The sequence below is a fragment of the Artibeus jamaicensis genome, unplaced genomic scaffold (assembly GCF_021234435.1).
Source record: "Artibeus jamaicensis isolate MK-2021 breed Jamaican fruit bat unplaced genomic scaffold, CSHL_Jam_final scaffold_1689, whole genome shotgun sequence".
NCBI lineage: Eukaryota > Metazoa > Chordata > Mammalia > Chiroptera > Phyllostomidae > Artibeus > Artibeus jamaicensis.
In genome coordinates, this window is record NW_026522029.1 from 13,799,547 (window position 1) to 13,821,947 (window position 22,401).

Below are 22,401 nucleotides of genomic sequence, written 5' to 3' on the forward strand. Positions count from 1 at the left end.
ACTGATGTAGTATGATTGATGTAAAAACTCACAGATGATAAATCTGCTACAATGATTGATTGTGATGTAATCAGTCAAATTGCAGCAAACTGTAAGTAAACTCAGCTGTATAAACGAAATACACAGCACTTAGATGATCAGCAAGAGATTCCGTGAGGGCACTTCAGAAAAGGAAGCCTGCATTTCACACAGTCCACCCATGTCCCCACTTAGAGGTATGTAGTTCTCATCTGTCCTCGCTAATGTGTCCTGGAAAATGTAGAATGCTATGGGTATTTTTCACATATTTTTATCATGTGGTAGATTCAGTTATACAATGAATAATATCTATTTACTCATCAGTTTACTTGAGTTGCACAAAGCCATAGAAAGAGAAGTATGGAGAGTTGAGAAGGCTTAGCATGGGAGCGGACACTGAAGGGGCCTCGGGGGTGGCCGTGAGCATCGTCCATGGCACGCAGCTTCCCCAGCACTGACCTGGCCACCACGGCCACCGCGGATGGTGTCAGGAGACCTGCACCACACCTGCCAGGAGCTCACCTGAACCACCTGTCTGACCGTGAGGTCAGGATGTTTGGCTGGGGTTTCCGGTGGCCAGGCTGAGGCGTGTGGTTGTGTCCTGCCGTGGGTGCACCCTGGCGGGAGATGGTTTAGGTGCCCTCCTGGACTTCCTCTGGGGGGAGGGTCTCCTACAGAATGAGCAGGAAGGGTGTGGAATAGGTCGGAAGGAGGGCAGGTATGTGATTCTGCTGTTTGATTTGCCCCTCGTTCTTTGCGAGCATGTTTGACACACACGGACACTACAGCCGAAGGCAGGGAAATCGGAACTGAACTGGGAACCAGAGAGGCAGCGTGGAAGCAGGAGAACATGAGCCAGGAAGTGAGAGGAGGCAGCGTGGGAAGCAACCGCTGGGAAGTCAATGCACAGGCTTCGGGGCCACAGAGGTTCTGATTCTCAGAGGGAGGGCCAGCGCCCTTAAAGGGCCAGCAGGGAGGGAAGGGCTGCCCTTGGTCCCCGGCTTCCCGGGAATTTCAAACTGTCAACGAGATTCAGGAAAATAGGGCGGGGCAGGCGATTCCAGGAAAGAACTTTGCCGAGTGTCTTGAACAGTGGAAGAGACTCTGGGAGAGCCGTGTGAGGTCCCAAGGTGCCTACTTCGAAGGGGACTGAGGCGTCCTCGTCCCACGTGCCGTGTTTCTTGTACCTTGCCTCTTCTCCAGTAGACGTCTGTTTTTCACAGTACGTGGCTGGGTACTTACTCTCTGGACAAATATTTGTAAAGATAGTCCCGAGTTGTTGTGCAGTTCAGTAGTGTGTTTCTGTATTATCGGATAGCATTCTAGTGCGTGGCTTTGCTACAGTTCGGGTTTTCCTCCACACGTGAATGGACATGTGGTCGCTTTCAGTGTGGGCTGTTTTGGAAAGTCGCCGTGAACGGGCACATGCAGACCTTCGTGTTTCCACGCCTCCCGGAGATGTAACCGCGGGCGGAATCACGGGGTGGACGGTAAGGGCAGGTTTACCTTCTTGGGCCACTGGGAGATGGCTTTCCAAGCCACTTGCATCATTGCCAGAATTTATTTATTTATTTGTATGCTATTGATTCCAGCGAGGTGGGGAGGGAGAAAGAGAGGGAGAGAAACATCGATCGGTTGCCTCTTGCACGCCCTGCGAATGGGGGACCAAACCCTGCAAGGTAAGCATGTGCCCTGAGCAGGATTCAAACCCACGAGCTTCCAGTTTGCAGAATGATGCTCAACTCACTGAGCCAGGATGTGTTGTGAGAACGCTTGTCAGGAAACCCAGGCAGGGGACCCATGCTACCGTGTATGTTAATTTATAAAACCTCCCACTCAGGGCGCAGCCTTTGCGTTGACTAGTGATTCTACCTGGAGGGCGTCGCCCCCTGGGGCCGTGAACCTGCTTCTGCCCTAGTTCACCTGCACAGAAGGACAGATGCCTCACTCTGCCTGTGCCTCGGCACCTCCGTCCAGTCTTACTGGTCCAGGGGAAGGAGAGGCCTCCTGTAGCTCTAGTTTGCAAGTGATGCCTGCCTTTCACTGCAGGGAGCAATTCTGCTAAGGAAGATGATGGCTTAGGACATGACAATGGGAAAGAAAATTAAGAGTCGAAATCGGTGCTCAGATTGATCTTCCGGACCCCAGGCCTCTCCCACAGAGGGGAGGGTGCCGTGAAATGCCAGCCACTGTCTGCCGGGCTGCGCGCACTAGGGCTCCTTGGCGGAAACATTTCATAACTGGTAAAATCTCCCTGTGAGTCACCGAAATGCCACCTTGCAAGAAAGCCATTCTGAGAGAATTGGACAGAGTGAAAATTACCAGGTAAATGGAAGAGAGATGTTTCTTAAAGTCAAAAATTTCACTTGCAGTTTAGCTTATCAAGACATTCCCGGCCCATTCCCTGGTGCGTGTCCCCTTGTGAGATGCGAGGCCCCCGGTAATCGGGGGCAGTGCTGCGGGGGGGTGTGGGTCGCGGAGCCCCCATCACGGACACTGGAGACAGACGAGTCCCTAGAATTAAAAATCATTCTCTCACGGCCCAGAAAAAAAAGGAAGCTTTAAACACACCTGTTCCGGCCGCGGGAACCGGCAGAGCAGACAGTCCGCTGGGCTCTACACGTCCCGGGGCCCGGCCCCCCTCGGAATCTGTCCCAGACGGTTCTGACTGTCCAGCCGACACGGCTGCCCCTCATCGCAGCGGCCACGGAAGCCCAGTGCGTGTCTCCTCACTGTGCCCCCATTTGTCAAGGCTGCCCTGGCACTCTTGCCCTGGGGAGCCCCTCAAGACCACCATCCGCCCCCAGGACCCTCACCCCCTTCGGGAAGGGCTCTGGCACTTCCCTGTGTGTCCAGTCACGCAGAAAATCGCATTCTAGTTGCCGCAGCATGTTCTTTGGGGACGCCATGAGTGACAAGTGGGTTAGTGGGTCTTAGAACATGCGAACACACGTGCACACACACCGTGGCTGTGGGAGTGACCGCCGTCGCGGTCAGTGTGGGTATCAGTAACAGCTATGGGACCAGACAGTCGCCACCTGGTGACCAGGTGGACTCTCTGTGGGTGAGGCACTCGAAGCTGTCAAGCTGCTCTTTTTTGGATGATTATCCACCGTTTTTTCTTTAAAAGGATCCCAGACTTGTAAACACGTCTTGGACTTCAGGCTTTTAGACCTTATCTATCACGATGCTGGGGTTTTCCTTAACCCCAGACATAGTCTAGGCCACGGGTGGCAAACACAAGGCCCGTGGGCCGAATCCGGCCCCCACCTTGTTCTATCCGGCCCGGCACCTGGTTTCTACCTGGCGGCAGCGGCCAGCTCCTTGCCCCTCGTTAAGGAGCAGTTACATGTACACAGTCCTAACATTCCGTTCAGCCCTTTGAAGGCAGCCGCAGGGCTGATGTGGCCCCAGTGACAATGAGCCTGACACCCTGGTCCATGCTCTGGTGGCTCTGATGGCTCTGTGAGGTGGTTAGTGGCAATGTGCCAATTTTTCATTCCTCCTCTTCTCCTCGGACCCAAGGAATGTTTTGAGTGCCTGCCATGTTCTATGCCCAGAGACTGGAAAGCCGTCTAGCATGGCATGTTTTATTTACTTTTTGTGGGTGTGGATAATTGTTAAAGTGTTAGTTTGTCGAGAGCCAAGAGTACAGTAGTTTCCCATCCTGAAGACTTAGGACAATTAGGAATTGTCTAAATTCTACTCATTTCAAGAAGATTCTCAACACCGGCTGGTCAGGCAGGCAACCCCACGGGACGCCGTCACTAAGAATGAGAAGGTGCAGAGACACTACGAATTTCTCCGAGCTCTTGCATATCAACACCCAAAGTGCAAGGATACTGGGACAGGGGGAGGAATTGCAGTCGCTCCTTTAACTCCCCAGAGGACACACATTCATCTCCCCCTGTGATTAGCCCTGGGACCACGTTCCCAGCGGAGTCGAATGACTCCCTGGTGTGCGGGTCAGAGAAAACTTCCCAACTTACAGAACAGTCGCTGACTTTCACAGCAGCGTTGGTCAGAAATCGTTTCGGAAACGCCCAGGTCATCGAACTGGGTTTCAGCCGGTCTCGAGGATTGGTCAGCAGCTGGACTGGCTGAGTGTGCAGACGAGGAAAACGCATCTGGACACGAGGCCACTCACGGAAGTACAGACGGTCCCACAGAGGCAGGTGGGGTGAGTCAAGTGGACGCCATGTGCAACGGGCTGCGCTCTCCACAGAGAGTGCGAGGCTCCGGACAAACTCCAGATGTTCAACGGTGGGTGAAAGGCACTCATCGCAAGTATCCTGCTTGTGATGACCAACCGAAAAATGAAAATAAAAAGTGGGCAAGTGTTCAAGGTACATTATAAAGACGTGGTGGTCAATGGTATTGAAGGCCACTGAGAAACATGTGTTCGACTATCAGTATCTAATCAGCCGGCACCAAATAAGATTTTAAATTTGTTTCTTATCAGGCTACCTGCCATGTAGTAGGCAATGGAAGTGATCTTCAAATTATTGTCCAATTCCACCTGAAAGAGAGATTTCACAAAGGACACGCAATTCACAGCATCTAACGTTACTGCCATTTCTAGGCTAAGTCCCATGGAAATTCATAACTTCAGAATGAAAGTCACAAAGATGCAGCTACCTTCATAACGCCGATGTTGCTGTTATAAATATTTCATGAGCACTGCATGGGCCGGGGCAGACCTCCATTTTCATGAGGCAGAATCTGCGTGGCTCTCAGTCTCCAGATTTTACTATTCATGACGTACCGTGCTCTCTGTACAGCATTCCGTACCATGCTCCTCAGTAGTTTTGGTTTAACGAAGAAATTACTGTTCTGAAAAGGAGAACAAGCAAAGCCAAAGATCCTTTTTAGTTAAAATTATTAGCTTCGCTGAGTGGAGACAACAGCAATCAACAGAGACCCCCCCCCCCCAGCGCCGTGTCTTAGCGCGTGAACACAGGATGACGGATGGAGACGCGCTATGCCCAAGTGGAAAGGTTCTTTCTAAAGGTTACAGCGTTCGAGATCTCATCTTAAGGGACTTGGAAAGGTTAAAATGCAAAGAGCAACTTTCTTACACATAAAATATTAATTACCGACAATATACTTGCCTGCCATTTCATAGTTTAAATATATGGCTATATAATTTCTGGGTTTTGCTTTTATTCAAAAAAACATTTTAACTTACTAAGCTAATGTTACCAAATTCAATAATGAATTGCTGTTGCATACTTTATGGTAATGTATCAAAGCGCATTATCAGTATCTGTCGGAATACATTTTGCACTGAAAGTGATGAAAAAGGGACTGTTATGTGTGTTGAATCAGAGAACGTCACCACGGCTAAGTCACCTTCCGTGGATGGGACAGGTGAGTGCACTCCAGTGGCACCTGTGCCTTTCAAAATCGAGCATTCGAGAGTTCACATCATCACTGCCGTTTTGGTCAGTTCTCTGAAGAAGGTGAATGTTGACAAGTGCCACACAGAGCCTGGTGACGGACACGGAGTGAGCCACCGCTCCCGACACCAATGTACTTGGCACAGAGTCCATGTCATAATCGGACTAGAGGGGCGGGCGTGGGTTTCCTTCTGAACACACATCAGCGAGAGGGAGGCTGTGAACAATGAATGTAGCAGGCGGCAGAGTTCATAGCTTCCGCCTGGGGGTCCGCAGTTTGAATGTTTTTTGTGACACTTAAACCAAGGGGTCACTGGAAATTCTGTCACGCTCCCCAAACTTCCCAAACCTGCCACCAGAAGTTTATGTTTCATTCCTGCTAAATAGACAACACAGCCTCCCAATTGGTTCTTCGTGGTTGTATTTTCCAAAGGCTCCATTGAGGAGGGAAAGGGTTGTGCTAGGAACTCGTGTTCACTTCCAGGGCGTCCGCCGCAGCCCCCGAGGGAGTCCGGCTGTGACACTGAGAAGTGCACTGTGGGGTGGGCTCGTGGTGGAGGCGGGTCTGCCTTGCGCACCTCCAGCTGTGCGGCGGTTTGGACACACCTTTTGATCACCATCCTGGAACCACATTCTGAATCTCCTGATCTGCTTCAACAGGACCCAGAGCTGGTGCGGAACATCTGTCGCTGGGTTCGGCAAGCTGTTCACATTCCCTTTTTTGCCAAATTGACCCCGAATGTCACCGACATCGTCAGCATCGCGAGAGCCGCCAAGGAAGGTAAGCCTCCCAGACCTGAGCCAACTGCCCAGGGACGTAAGTACCGACCTGAACTGCGGAGCCGTGTAGAGTGTGTCTCTGCCCACAGACACACGTGGTCACCACTCAGGCGCACAAGTAGACTCCAGTGTTTTGTTTGGGGACAAAAGAGTGTGAATGTCACACAAAGAGACTTACAAATCAAAACCCGTCACAGCAGATGACTCTGAAACAAAGAGCCTGATGGTGTGACAATCCAGCAACAGCCTTTGAACCTTTAAGAAAGTAAAAAAAAAATATGTAAGATACCAGCTTCCACAGTGTGAAATTGCTGGCAGGTCCCCATTATGCTTTCCCAGGCCTAGTCCACCGCCTTAAATATCCGTCTGGTGAATGTCCGTAGTGCTCATGGACCGTACAGCCAACGCCGGGTTTACACACCACAAACGCTGTGAGTATCCAGCGGAAACTGCACCCCGGTGTGCAAAAATGTCGTGAATTGCCTGGAAAGTAACACTGAACACAAAGCATTTGGCATCCACAAATCTGTATAATTATTGGAAAAACAGAGCGGTAGCAATTTAAAATTTTTTATGTCTAGCCTTTTAAGCGTAATTGAAGGAGTGAAATTAGTGGAGACTTTTTTGTTTAACTCTCTTATTGTGTATGCTATTCCAGTTGTCCCACTTCCCCCCCGGCCCAGCCCCCACTCCCACGGTCAGTCCCCACTCCGTTGTCCTCGTCCTCAGCTCCTCCGTGTATGTCCTTTGACTGATCCTGCACCTGCTCTCAGCCAGTGCAGACCGTGCTGTGGGCGTGCTCTGGAGAGGCAGCGCGGTGCGTGTTGTCCGGGGCCACATGGGTCCGAGTGGGTTTCCCAGTGTCCCTGCGACAACTGCAGTCAGCCTCCGTGTGCTTTTCTGTAGGTGGTGCAGATGGCGTGACGGCCACCAACACGGTCTCCGGCCTGATGGGACTCAGAGCAGACGGCACGCCCTGGCCCTCAGTGGGCGCCGGGAAGCGGACGACCTACGGTGGCGTGTCTGGTAGGTGTGGCTCTGTCTCTGCGCCTTGCTTCCGTGGGGGTCACGGAAAACCAGGAGGGCGTGTCAAAGCGAGGGTGTTGTGGCTTTTGTGGTCCCAAGGGGTTCTGTTGCTGGTCCACGTCCCTCGTGGCCGGGACAGATGGGTTCCACTCTGCTGGTGGCACAAGGTGAGGGGTCCCGCGCTGGGGCGTCCCGGCCGTCTCTCGGGATGTGGTCCGTGCGTCTGTCCCTCCAGTCTCTCCCCGGCCTGAGGGTCTGGGCACTGAGGAGAAAGGGCTCACACCAGGGCCTTCCTAGAGGAAGACAGACGCACCCCGACCTTCTCACAGTCTCAGCGCACGTCCACATTCCTGGAATTGTGGAATCTGCCTTCAGAGACACACCCTCCTTTCACAGCCGGGCATTGAAAGGCGGCGTTGGTGGCTTCGGTTGACGAGACCCTCGTAGCCCTCACGGCCCTACACACTGTCCTCCGTCACCAAACACTTGCCTCAAAACCAGAAACATTGTCACCCCCAGGTCCCCATTCAGTACCTCACTCTGTGCACTCTGGGGCTGTGACAGTGACCTTGGCCTTATGGAAACAATGCGGGGAGGTTCTTGGCTGTGCCAGTGTGAGAATTAGTCTCCTTGGTGACGGAGACGGCAGTGAGGATACAAAGCAGAGCAGCCCCCCACCCCCCATCCCCACCCCCCCTCAGGTCAGCACTGCTGGTCCCAGGACGCGTGGAGGGGCCGGGGGCGGGGCACAGACAAAGCTCTCCACGCTGGGGCATCGCGTGTTCGAGCACAAGGTGCGCCCGTGAGCCAGGACTTTAAAAGGGAAAAACAAAATAGATTATATTCTGCTGCTAACTGAACGCCAGTGCCCTTCCCAAGACCTTAAAGAGGCAGGCGGATATGGAGCAGGAGCCGCCGCACGGGGCCTCCACGTCCTGGTGGGGCGGAATCCCAGGGGCTGCCCCAGCGTGGCCCCCGGAGGAGGGGTGGGGGTCGGAGTGGGCGCCTGGTTTCCCGGCAGCCGGTTCCGTCTCCCCACCTGCCCGGCAGCAGCAGGAGAGCGAAGGGGCCCCGGGGGCTGCTGGGCGTTAAGAATGAACGGAAGAGCCGTGGCAGGAGTATTTTACGTACGTACGTACGTACGTAATGCCGTTCACGTTTGTCATTTAACCTCAGTCTTGAGTATTCCGTCATGCCGTCACACACTGTGATGCGAGTCCAGAGGCGCAGCATCAGGAAAAGCCGCCGCCCGGCCACATTTCCATAAAGCTGCGTTTCTCAGGTGCACGTGCTCATCCACGTGGGCCGCAGCGCAGCCGGGCCTGGGGAGACGCCCCCTGTCAACAGCAAGGCGTCCCTGGCGACTGGAAGGGCTTGCGCCGTGTTCCCAACGGGCTCTACTTCAAAGGGCCTGCAGTTTAGACCATCTGATTGGAAAATGGGCTTTCCCCACATCGACAAAATTAATAGTTTTTCTCCTTTAAAGCGATGTTGGCTTTAACTGGAAGGTAATGGGATCTGAAAATGCACTTTAAGAGGGCGACGATGATTTATTTTAGAACAGGAGCAGGTTCTGGGGCGAAGTGCCTTCAGTTCACGGCTTCGTGGGGCTGGGCAAAACAGGGACGGCCGGAGTCTGAGGAGCAGTGAGAACACCCCGGGGGGCTGAGCACCCCTGGCTCTGACCGGCCCGGGCGCAGGCGCCAAATGTGGCTTCAGTGCCCAGTGCCACAACAAATCTGCCGGACACTTTTATGAGATTACAAGCACCACCACGGCTCCATGCTATTTCTGGCCAAAAGATGTCCCTCTGAGCACCGGGAAGTTTGCTCCCACAGCAGTTGCCGGCATCACAGACCCCGTAAGTGGGGGTTGGCGGGATTCCTGGAGGGCCACCCGAGAGTCCTCACGCGCTGTCGATGGCCAGGAGGCAGGCTTCGCCTCTCGATGCCCTCCGGCTCTTCACTCGGCCCCCGCGGTTTTGTCCAGAGCGCGGTGTCTGCTCCTGAGCTTCCGTGGAGAAGGAGCGAGGCCCTTGGGGTGTGAGTGCACCTGCTGCAGAGCCTTGGGCACCCTGCGGGGACGTCCCTGCCAAGGGACAGCACTGAGGGGGGACAGCACGGGGAAGGGAGAGCTCAGGTAAGGCACGTTGGCCAGGTTGTCCCCGTACCGGTCAGTCATGGATCTGGAGGAAAGTGGTGGCTCTTGCACTTTGGTCCCCAAACTCATGAGGGCATTAGAGAGTCGGTCTGATGCACCCCAAATCCACATTTTCACTGGAAAACGTGAAACAGGGTAGAAAACATCAGAGCGCTCTACACACAAGCGGCATAAAGGTTGTTTGGTCAAACATCTTTTTGGTTACACGTCGGTGCTGGGCCGTGATACAAACGCATCGTTCCTTGTTGTCGGCCTCAAAATCGGCCAAAGCTGATGCTTCCGGACGGAGGCCTCTGTGCTAAACAAAAGGAGCCATTCGGGCTGCAGAGGTCAACAGACACGATGATTTCTACTTGTTGCCCTTGAAAGTGAATGTCATGGGGGAGAGGCAGTGCCTCGTCCCAAGTCCCATCCTCCGCTTTGCTGCCGTGGCAGCTGTCTCTCCATCTCCTCCGGGGGTGGCCGGCAGGGGGCAGGGAGCCAGACCTGTGACCCTGATCCATCACCGAATGATTCGTCAGCCTGGACCGTTGCAGGAGGAATGCCTAGAATTATGCCACCTCCCGGTGCGAGTCCATCAAAGGGGGAAGTACAGAATCAGAGGTGATTCCACTGCGGGAAGGGCATCACAGGGGAGCTCGTTTGGTGTTCGGAAGGAATGTTGTTGTGAAACCGGGAGGGCCGATTAAGATACCACGCAAGAACTTCCGTCTCTCGGGGGTGTCCACCCTGCGGCCCGCAGGCCACGTGTGGCCCAGGATGGCCTTGAACACGGCCCAACACGAAAACATAAACACACTTGAAGCATTATGAGGTTTTTTTGTGATTGTGTGTCGCACTGTATTTAACATGTGGCCCAAGGCAACTCCTCTTCCTCCGTTGTGACCCAGACATGCCAAAAAGTCAGACACCCTAAAGAAACAATATTCTCTACAAAAATCCTGGAGGAAAACATAGGCGGTAAAATCTCAGACATTCCCTGTAGGAGTACATCTTCTTCGGCAAGGGACAAAAACAAAAAAAAATACACAAATGGGACCACATCAAACTAGTCTGTTCACAGCAAAGGGCACCGTGGACCCGCTGAGTAGGAGAACGTGCTCACCGGTGATGCAGCCAATCAGGGGTCAACCTCCAAAATTTGTGAAGACCTCCTCCAACTGAACACCAAGTCAATAATCCGCTCAATAAAAGTAGGCAAAGGACCTGAACAGACACTTCTCCAAAGAGGACATACAGATGGCCAATAGACATATGAAAAGATGTTCAACATCACTAATCATCAGAGAGATGCACATTAAAACCACCATGAGATATTACCTCGCACCAGTTGGAGTGGCCGTCATCAATAAATCCACAAGCAACAAGTACTCGTGAGGATGTGGAGAAAGGGAACCCTCGTGCCCTGCTGGCGGGAATGCAGACTGGGGCAGCCACTGTGGAAAGCAGTGTGGAATTTCCTCAGAAAAACTAGAAATGGAACTGCCTTTTGACCCAGTGATTACACCCCTGGGAATTTATCCAAAGAAATCCCAAACACTAATTCAAAAGAATATGTTCATAGCAGCATTATTTCCAATAGCCAAGGTTTGGAAACGGCCCCAAACAGCCATTTCTAGGTGAGTGGATTAAAAACCGTGGCACAGTGACACAATGCAATGCTACCCGGCTGTAAACATGAAGAACATCTTACCGTCCACGACAGCGTGGATGGACCAAGGGCGTGTGACGCTCACTGAAATAAGTCGGAGGAAGACACATGCGCCACGTGGGGAAAAGTTCTGCAGTTTCTCTGCATGGCAGAAATTTTTCTAATGAAAGGAATTTTAGGCCCCATATAATTAACTCCCTGCAAGCTTGAAGCTTTAACCCATTTTAAATTCTTTTATTTGCCAAGTTTGTTTTATTTTTCCAAAAGGAGGAAATGCTTGCTCTCAATTGCAGGTTTTGGATCCTCGTTTGAAATTATTGGTTCTGTATCACCTTAGTTAAAACAGTAGAACATGTATTATTCGGTATTAATACTTACCAGCTTCGGTACTGATTTCCGAGTAATTCCTCAATGGTGACCGTCCAGACTTGAAGTCCGCTTCAGGAGCCCAAAGGCACTAATCACACACAGGGTACCCCAGAAGGTGTAAGAAATGATTACGTGGGTCTCAACACATGGTGAAGGCATTTTTCGAAAGGCTCTTACAGTTTACGAATAAACAATGAGTGATTTGAGGTCAGCTGTGTGCGCTCTTACCCACTGAACGTGAGCCGAGCTGCTTTGGTTCCGAGGCTGCCGGCAGTGAGTCCTCTGTGAGGTCAGCCTGGGGCGTGCCCATGGAGGGAGGGGCGAGTTAGAAAGGCGGGCGGGGCAGGGTGGGCTGGAAGTGCAGGAAGCTCGGGGGACCAACACAGTCGGTTACAAAGGGCCTTCAGCATCAACCCCACACCACCATGTCTGGGGCAGGTGTTCCCTGTTTTCATGGAATTGATGGGGGTGTCACTGGCTACCAAACTGACACAGGTCTCAGGTGCACGATTGCACAGCACATCACCTGTACACTGTTGTGTGCCCACCTCCCCCGGTCACGTCTCCGCCATCATTGTTTACTTTGAACCAGGGGCTCAGGCTGGCGCCGCGGGGCCGGTGCCGAGACGCTCTGTGAACACAGACCCCAGGCGGCGCGGCCCAATCAGACACGTCAACTTGTCTGGATATATTTATTAGTGACGTTCTGTGTAAAGGAGGGACAAGGACAGACCAGATTGGAAACCTGGAAGTCGCAGCTACATTTCACGTTGAGTAACTTCTCACACATCCGAGCGACTGAAGGTTTTGGCTGGATTTCTTTCAGTTTTTACACCATACATTATAATTATATCATAAAACGTGATAGAAAGTAGCTCTTAATGGGCCGTTTTCTTCTGTGTCAATCGCATGATTATTGATGCATAACATTATTTTAGAAAAACGTGCCTACTATCTGTTGCCAAATTTCAGCAATCTATTATAACAATCCTTATCAATAAAAGCTTACATTTTGACGCTGAAATGTCTAAAACAACCTGATAGAGATAACATGTAAATGAATAAAAAACAATGCTAAATCATGCCAAAAAGAACAGTTCAGGGGAGAACCTTCTACCTTGTGCTCACCCATCTCTTTGGTGTGGGTGCCCCAAAATAGCGCCAAAAAGAACGCAGCCTGTTATTCCATCTGGAACAACATTCCCAGGCCACCATGGGTTCCACTGATCAGATTATTAGAGACCTCGTTCTGTACTGTATTTACAGAGCAGTGGAAAGCAGGCGTATCAAATACAGATGCCGCGGTACGGTTTTCATCCCGAGTGATCGCCTTGTTGAGAGAGGCTCCGCGTTGGAACTGCTCTCATTTAAGTCCTGCTCATCTGACCCTGTTCCTGTGAAGACTGACGAGGAACCCCCCCACACACCCCCTCTGTACCCCACCTTCCCCGCAGCCCAGCCTCCCACTGTTTGGCCGGTGGCTGGTCTGTGTGGGGGATCAGACCCCTAATAATAGATTTCTGACAGGGAGCCCACCTGTTTCCTGCCTTACACAAATCCTCACTGTCCGTGTTTGCTTTGAGGCAACAAAGTCAACGGAAGGAAAATGCCAAGCGATGAGTTTGAGGTACAGCCTCGCCTTGGCTTGACCCTTCGGCAGAAGAGCGGTGTAGGAGATTTTTCATCGGGTCTCGGCTGCCATACTCGGGGACTCTTCCCACTCCTCCCAGGGCCCGTATGGGGCCAAGGTGATGAGCCCAGATCAAGCTGTACATCCTTTCCTGAGCTGTTTCGGAACAGCCAGGGCCCAGCGGGCAGATGAAGGGGAAAATCAGGCAGTATTTAAGGGCCAGCTAATCCATGGGTATGAGGATATTAGATGTATTTGTGTTTGTTCAAGATGAGGAAAATCAGCGGGTTCCTGCCCCAGCGCCTAAGGCAACGCTCGGCAGACTTGGTGAACCAGGGGACTCTGACAAGCAGGTTAGGGAAGCGTACCTTTGCAGCAGTGCTCATGAATTATTAAATAGCTTTCGTGTGTGTGTGTGTGTGTGTGTGTGTATGTATGTTTCCATAAAGAATGTTTCAAGCTCAAAATTAACAAAGAATATTCTGTCGTGAAAGTAAAACGCAAGAGCACCATGTCGCGGTTTGGGCTTGAATTGAAATAGTCACAACTCGTGCATATTTACTGCAGCGAAACAGTTCAGGGCCACACCAGGGACTGTGGAATTTGGGACCACGCACGCCATCCCCGCGTCACCATCTCAGACAGGACAGCGGTACAGTGCACAGGGAGGGGCCTGGCGCAGAATGGAGTTCCCAATACGTCCAGATTCCAGTTTTACGTTAAATATTTTCTCAAGGCCAGACCCTTCCTTGCGTCTCTGGGGCTGTCCCAGCAGGGAGCCGGGAAGGCACCCTGTGGCCTGACTGCTGGTGACGCATAGAGAGTCCCCGTCAGGGAGGCAGTGATACAGCCCCCGCGTCAGGCTGTCGGTCACATGGCTCCCTCCCTCCCTTTGGAAGAGGGGGGAAGACACACAGTGAAAGGGTGGGGAGGGAAGGAGGGCGGGACCAGAGTGAGACCCCTCACCGCCCTGCTCCGCTCTCCGGCTTCATCCCTAAGCGTCAGGCCTGGATGCCCAGGTCTGGAGGACCAGCCAGGCGCCCGTGGCTCCCAGGCGGAGGAGGCGGAGCCTCCCTCCAAGCAGATGCCTAGTCACATGGGAAAGTTAGCCCCCTGCGCTGGCTGGCGTGGCTCGGCTGGTCGGAGCGTCACCCCGTACACCGAAGGGCTGCAGGTTTGACCCCTGCTGTGGGCACACGCCTAGGGCGTGAGTTCGGTCCCTGGTTAAGGCATGTAGGGAGGCAGCTGACCAATGTCTCTCTTTCTCTCTGTGTTCTCTCTCCCAAAAGCAATGATAAAAATGTCCTTAGTGAGGATTCAAAAAGAAAAATTAGAGTGGCCCTTAATTTTTTCATTTCAGACAGGAATTTTATCCTTATCCCCACTTTTTAGAAAATATATAAACAAGCTTGAAGTAGGAGTTGAAAGTTTTAAATCATTTTTTCCCTTGTTAGTATCTTCAACTTCCTCACCAAATTTTGTCTGGCTTTCATGTATTTTTAAGCTCGAACATCTTTCCTGGGTCGCCCTACAGAATCTATCTTTAACAAAATACATGTTTGTAGGTGGACATCGATATTTTTAAATTTGTGGGTTAAGGTTTAAATGATAGTCATCTGTATTGTTAGAATTCACATGTTATACTCCCTCTTAATTATATAAGGGTATTATAAATAGTGATCATCCACATAAAAGTATATCTTATTAGAAATGCATTTCTTGATGAGAGAAATGTGGCTTTTTTAAAACAATTAGGTCGTGTATGTATTGATGCATATTATTTCTTAAAATGTCCTCATTCTCATTTTATTTTTTAAATATGAGGCCTGAATACCCGCGTTCGCCAAAGTAATTAAAGGAGACTGGGAGGAGTTTTGTTGTATCATTTCATTCAAATCTTCAATCACTGACCACATTATAAAGTACCGATTACTCGGTGACGGTCACCAGAAATAGGCAGTTCGATGAGTCCCCCTTTCAGTTTGGTTGAAGCAGCCGCTGGTCACTCACCTGATCCGCAGAAACATTGGTTAGCCAATCGTAAGTCACTTCCTCATGACCGAGGCCAACATCCCGAATCCCGTCATTTGGCAGCCCCGGGGTTTTACACCGGTGACGTGTCATTTTAATAGTGAGGCGGGTGCAGAATACGCCTTTTCTCCGAGGTGGGGAGCACCGGAGACCGGGCAGTTGGGAACAGCGAGGTGTGTTGACCCCGCTCCTTCCCAGGCGTACCAGATGTAAGAAGTAACACTTACGGAAGGTGAGGGCCTAGAAGGTGATTTCCTTTGGGAAGCTGGCCCGTGGTTACCCCTCCAGCGTGAGGCTCACCGCTGGGCATAAACGCCACAAGCTCACTCCCTCCAGTCCCCACATAGTGCCCTGGGTCCCCTTGAATGGAAACTCAGCCAGGTCTCTTAAAGGCATGCCGGCGATTTGAAGGGAGCGTTCACGCGTGGGTTCACGAACCTCAGCTATAAGTGCGTGTGCACCAGTGGTCGTATTTGAGAAGTTTTCCTGCCAGATGTTTGGGTCCGTGGCAAAATGGGGCAGCGTGTCTGCATTTCAGAGCTGACCGTCTGGCAGCGAGCAGCTGCCACGTGGGGACCGTGGGCCTTTGGTGACTGTGCTCACGTGCCTCGCGCTGTATTGCACACTCAATAGGCGATTTATTTAAATGACTCTCTGAGGTGGATGCCGTGAGGCCCCTGTTACAGACCAGGAGACACAAACTCCAGGCGGTGCAGCAGTTCCCAGAGTTCACACGGTCAGAGTGGCTCACCGCCCGGACCTCCACGCAGACCTGTCCCGGCCATGAACCGTGGGCACACTTTGTCCACGTCTCCACCCCGCGTCCGCCACGGAAACTCTCCATCCGACCGTGACGTACTCACTAAGCTCTAACAGATGCGCTCTGTCTGGACTGGAAAATTCGTGAGGGTCCTCTTCTGTGACCATCGTCAAATCTCTGTCCCGTGTTCTCTCTGTCACTCCATCTCCATGTTGGAACGTCCAGCCAAGGAGGTGACTTAGGGGGAAATTCCTGAACTCATTCCGAGGAACGACAGCTGCATCAGTGACAGGAAGCGCGCAGTGTCCCCGCACAGGGGCTTGGTCTTTCACAGCGCAGCAGGGCCACTGACTTCTCGCTGAGTGGGTAAGCCATCTATCTGCAGGCTCGGTCCGTCCACGGCACAGAGAACAGGCTCTGAGCGGCCGTCTGGAGTCCTTCGTAATCTTCACTTGGCTACAGACGGTGCTGTGTTTCCGCAGTGTCTCCCCTGCTGTGCGGACGGACCCAGGGTCTCCTGCTTTTTCCTGCTGAGCTTCAGGAAGCTCTCCTAGGGAATTCAGAACGCTGCTCTTTCCTCCAGTGGGGAGGGGGAGAAGGGCTTTCTGAAAGCGGCGAGGTGGGGAAGACATTGGGCTCAAAGCCCATGCCAAGCCCTCTTGGAAAGGGAACAGGAAACGGCTCCATTTCTCTGTTTCCCTGACTTGAAACGAAACAAGAGAAAATGCTGGTAAATAAGGGGAAACTTCATAGCACACACCTGGTGTGATATGGTACAAGAGATTTTCATCAGTATGAATTAATATATTAATTATTAATTAATGTATTAATGTAATGTAAAATGTATATAAGGCAGAAGTCAAGCGCTCCAGGAATGGCCCTCAGTTGCTCTCAGTTCATTTAGCACATCTGGTTAACAACTGGCTCCTTGGAAATAGGAGCCTTTGCTATTTCTTCATCTCCTCTGAAGCCCAAGATAGTTATAAGTGCACCATAGACATGCAAGAGACGCCATCCGATTCTTAGTATTCAGCTGTGTACAGTTAAAAAAGGTCTTTGGGGTCAGACTGCCTCTTAATCTCTTTCATCTGTCTTGGTTTGTTGGCGAGCTTTTGGTACCTGAGTAAGAAGTTCTAACTATTAGAGTATCAGCTGTCTTGCCAGATGCAAAGAGCATGTCGTATATCATTTAGTCATTATGGCAACCTGATCAGGTGGTCATAATTAGTGACCCTTTTTACAGAAAAGAGAACGGGCACAGAGAGGCCAAGTCACTTCTGTAACGTCACACAGCTGATGCAGTTAACCATTGGGGTGCGGCAGCATCCTCCCCCCCGCCCACTCTGGTCATGGATCGTGTGTTTGTGACGTCCTTAACAGACTGTAGGGTGGGAACATGGACTCGCTTTTGTATTTTTAACAAAACAATAGACTGAAAACCCATAAGGATAGCACTAAGATTAATCACTGTTTTGAAAATATTCACGGCATCAACGGGTCACAATTATACTAGGAGTAGCCTGGTAAACCTCGCAACATTCCCGCCAACCTCCGTGCTTCTCACGTTCTTTGTATTCACGGGACGTGAAAAAACACGAAGAAACACACGCACTTTCCAAGGCGGATGCTGACGGTTTGACAGATCAGACTATTTCTGTGCTGGGTTTCTGTTCACTTGTTCCAAATGTCTGGTCTTTTACTTCAGCTTCGTTCAATATTCAGATGGAGTTCTACACCTTCTCTGTTAAATAACGTAAAGTAAAAACAATAGGAATTAACTGGGCTGACAGTAATAGTTGGAGGAGTTGAAATTCCATTTTGCTTTGGCCTTTCTAGCGCCCTACACCCTGGTTTTAACAGCAAGTTTGTGCTGGATGAGGGTGTGGTGACCTTTTATGGCAACACTGTGTGTGTGTGTGTATCTCATCCCCATCCGCCCAGGTCTTCTAGTAGAACTGGAGGCTCTGAGACCCCACCTCCACCCTCTGAGAACACGAGCGTCACACACACTCCGCTGTGCGGAGTGTCAGAGACGGGGACGAGAAGGAAAAGACGAAACTTTCGTGCTTCAGTCTCTCAGAGCCCCGGTCGGCCGGACTGCGGCATTTTGGCTGTGAACTGTGGGCATCAGCACCTCATCGACTTAACCTGAACCGGGGACCTGCCGACCCTGCAGACAGAAGCAGCAGGAGCCGTGCACGTGGCACCGAGATGCGCGGCACCCGGAATGAGTGGGGAGGTGGCCGAGGACAGGAAATGGGGAAGAAGTGGCCGCACAGTCCCGCGAAGGAAATCCACTTTGCTGGCGGGACAGCGAAACCGAAGCCGTGGACACGTCAGCCAGTGTTGCCAGGAGAGGCCCAGGGATCTCTCCGAACACGTGGAGAAACTGGGCAAAAACGCCAGGACTGTGAGAGAGACAGGGATGGACAGATGGCACCAGCAGGCACTCCCAGGGAGGGAGCAGTGTGGGGAGGCTGTGACACCAGGCAGCTGTGCCCATCAGCCCCTGGCTACACGCGTGCTCTCTCTGTTTAGCTCCTGTGAGGGGGACTCGCCATGTGATAATTTACAGTAAAAAGCAGACATTTAAAAATTTTTTAATTAACTTTCTTGAATAAAAAAAAAAATCTAGGAAGAATTCACTGATTACCATGAACAAATCAGTTAGAAGACGTTAACCCAGAGCATTCTACAAAACACTGAGTTGTTGGAACACACAGTTGAGAGCAGGCGAGTCGCAGACACCGAATACACAGAGCTCGGCAGGAGTTGAGGAGCCGCGGAAAACCGCCGTCCACGTTGACATCCGTGCGTCACTCCAGGGGGAAACGCTTAGATGTGCAAAGACCAGAAACATGCAGCACGTCCTTCTGCACGAGGGTTTTCGAAGATAGATGTGGAACATAACCAAGCGACTAATTACCGCCGCTGTTTTCAAAGGAGGGTCTCTGGACCTGCACCAGGCACCGCCGGGGAACTTACTAGAAGCACGAATGTTTCAGGGCCAAGTGCAGACTCACTGACTCGGAGCCTGTGGGCTCAGGGGCCCCGCTTAACCAGCCCTTGGGCGACTCGCGGGGAGGCCCCAGGGTGGGAGCCGTGGAGCGAAAGCAGCTCGTTCAGGAATCAGAAGGGCATCGAGTCAGGTAGTAAACGTATAAACACTTAAACCCACACCTAGGCCTAACGAATTATTGGAAATTTAAAAAAACTGAAAGCCTGTATCAAAAACTGTGAAAGAGAAGCCACAAATATTAAAATTTTAAAAGGAGATAACAGACCTAAATCCCAGATTATTTGAACAAAAAACAATTTATGAGAAGTAAGGAAAGTAGGTAGGTGGGGATTATTTGGGTCTCATTCTTGACCTAGATAATTAAAACATGGAGTTTTAAACAGCCTTGGTAAACTTAAGGATAACTATTATTTAGAGTAATGTCATTTTTGAAAGCACACACTATATATTTTATTTACCATTCTCTATCTTTCTAATGCCTTAGAATCTTCTCTCTTCTCCTCGATCAGTCTAGTTAGAAGTCATTAATTTTATTGATCTTTTCCAAGAACCAACTTTTGGCTTTCTGGATTTTTCTCTAGTGAGTGTTCATTTTCCTTTTTCAGTTTTTTACTTCTATTATTTTCTTTCTTTTATTTGTTTTGGGTTTAATCTGCTTCGGTTTTTCTAGACTCTCTGGACAGAAAGCGGACACATAACTGACTTCAGAGCTCTCTAAATGTGAAAGCATATGAAGCTGTAAGCTCCCCTCTGAGCATTGCTTCAGCCACACACCACAAACCGTTTACTCCCTTATTATATGTACAGCCCGCGATTACTCACTAAAGTATGAACTTCCCAGGAGCACATATGTTTTGCTGTTTTCCTCCCTGAACCATCAGTTGCTGGGCGGTGGTGGCTGGCACCTAGCAGGTGCTCAGTAAACATTGTTGGGTGAGTGAATCTTCAGAACTGGGACCTGACGTAAGGAATGGTGGTTTTGTGCCATAATTAGAAAACATTATTTGTGAAAACCATGGGAGGCAGCATGGGGGCCAAAGGCATAGACCTTTAAGTGGATACATTGAGACCCTGAGAAACTTAAACGTTTGTCTGCCCGAATTTCTGCATCCATGTGGTCGGAACGAGGACTAGGGTTTGCCGTGGCTAATCTGAATAAAACGTGTAAATCATGCATAACACAGATAAAGTGCTCTCTCATTGCCAGTACCACAAAAACAGTCCCAGAATTGGTCCGTAATGGAAAAGTCATAACGAAGCTGGCACACTAAAAGCTGAATTTTTGAGAAGGGCTAAATAAACATTTTGGGTCAGTTTCACTTCTGAATCTAAATGGATATTAATTGCTAATAAATTAAATTTAATGATATATTCAAATAATTACAAATCTTGACCAAAGGCTATTCCAGAAATGCAAGGATGGCTACCTCTCACCTCCATTATTTACACAATATCTTAGTGAATATAGTCAACATTTTAAACAGTGAATTATCTCAAAGGGCTCTTAAAGGGGCTCGTAAAATTCCAATATCAATTTGCATCTAAAAACTTAGAAAACTAAAAGTAGTTTATAATAAATATTAATATGATCGAGAGTATCAAGCTGAAAAGTCTAAGCCATGCTCAGTGGCTTGTCTACAGAGCTGTTGTCTGGCGCCCAGGAGCGTAACCCCGAACAAGGGAGACCGGGCCTGTGCCACCAGGGAGGGCTCCGTTGAACAGAGGAGGTGGGACTAAGTAGAGAGACATCCAGTGCAACGCAGTGATACATTCGACAGAGGAGGAGGAGACGGGGGGAGGGAAGCTGTGTGATCGCCAGGTTAGAAAGGGTGGACAGGGAAGGGCTGGATGACAGGACTGGGGGGGGGGGGGGCAGCCGGGTGGGCAGGCCCAGGATGGCCCAGTACTCGGGAACTCGAGGAGGAAGGGTGTTGGGGGGGAGGGGAGGGGGAGGCTGGGTTACAAAGTCAGGCTGACAGAAAGGAGAGAGGCTGGGCATGAGATGAGAGGAGCAGCCCGCCTGGGTTTGGGATTTTCTTCTAACCTTAAGGACGGTTACAGGATCTGACTTCTCTTTTTAAGTAAAGGTCACAATGGCTGGTGGGTGTGTGTGTGTCAGACGCACCGGAAGGCAGGAGGCAGAGAGAGGAATGTGCCTGCCAACTTGGAAATCGAGGCTCGTATGGTTCCAAACTCCTTAGACATACGTATCTGAGCTAATGTTCATTTTTCTTGTTTTAAAGTAAACTTTATTTCAGTTTACTTTTATTTAAAGTATAAGCTCCTAAAGTAAAGTGTACCTTAACTCCGTGGCGTATAAAGTCTCCTGAAAACAAAATGAACATCAAATCATATAATTCACGGGCTACAATGATAATAAGCTAGAGTCTCGTACTTCCTTCAAAGGTAGGTCTTTTCTATAAATTTACCCCTTAAATTCAATGGGAAAATTGAGAGGAGCTTGTGAGCTTGTCGTCGTTGATGTGTTCCGTCCGACAGGCTCTTACCCGTGGAATGTTATTACTAAATAATTTTGTTCCTGAACTGTGCAGACACCAAGCAGCGTGGGGCCTGCAGGGTTTCAGATAATGCAAATGACATATTTCACGCGGGCACAGCGCTGACGGCAGCCGTGCCGGTCCATGCAAGAAAGAGCCGCATTCAGAGAGCCGGGCATCGCAGGGCTCACAAAAAAGCAATAAACACAGAAATCCTCCAGGAACCCGGAGCGGTAATTTAATCACAGGATGACAATATCTGTATTCCAGAATTGATGCAAAAGCCCTTTCAGTGGATGAATAGCTTTACCACCTTCCACAGTTTCTTTGACACTTCCGAAAGCCATGACTGGTAAACCCACGAAAGCAGAGATTTGCGCCTGAAATGCTTCACTGCCCTTTTACAGTCGCTGTGGAGGTGACCAGACTATATTAAAAGGTGGTGTCTTGAGTTAGAATAAAGATGAATATCGATGTTGTCTCATTAGCAGTCATTTATACATTTCTGTGTTGATTTTCTGTATGGCTTTGTTGCAAAGATGTTAGGGGTCAGAACTATTGTTTTACCCTTGGCCTTGCTGAGCATAGCAAACCATCTTTTGAAAAAGGCTTGAGCAGGTTAGAAAAATTTCATTTCTAAACTACATCTCTTGACGGGAGACTATTAGCTAATTTGCCTTAAAACAGAATTTAATTCTGAAAAATGTGCACTGTGAATTTAAAATACAGCCATCTACTAGACGCTTTCTGAAATACCTGCTTTGTATTTAACAAGAGGAAAATGGTCCACATGTCTCTCTCTCTTTGATTTTTGCGGTAACACGTGTGCAATTCTCTTATTTGCTAGTCTAAGTAACTTCTGAGCTGAAATTCCAGCTCAAAAATTATTTTGCAGTGACTGCCAGCCACTCTGCTCTGAACTTGAAGGCAAAAAGGACACTTGATTTCTTTGAACACAACCGAAAATAAAGACCAGCGATAGATCACGGGTCTCCTCTCTAATCTCAGGGGCCCCTCGTGATCCGAAAGCTCCGGTGCTGCTTGTTCCACATTCCAGAGA

General features: G+C 50.2%; 1 protein-coding gene across 2 annotated transcripts in view; it reads left to right on the forward strand.

Annotated features, from left to right (window-relative positions):
* The window catches only part of DPYD (dihydropyrimidine dehydrogenase), a 499,545-nt gene that overhangs the window by 366,634 nt on the left and 110,510 nt on the right, over window positions 1–22,401 (forward strand). For both annotated transcript variants that reach the window (XM_037153081.2, XM_053655907.1), the window contains 2 exons: window positions 6,078–6,198; window positions 7,104–7,223. In XM_037153081.2, coding sequence (XP_037008976.2) covers window positions 6,078–6,198; window positions 7,104–7,223 — 241 coding nt within the window. The remainder of the gene's footprint in view (window positions 1–6,077; window positions 6,199–7,103; window positions 7,224–22,401) is intronic.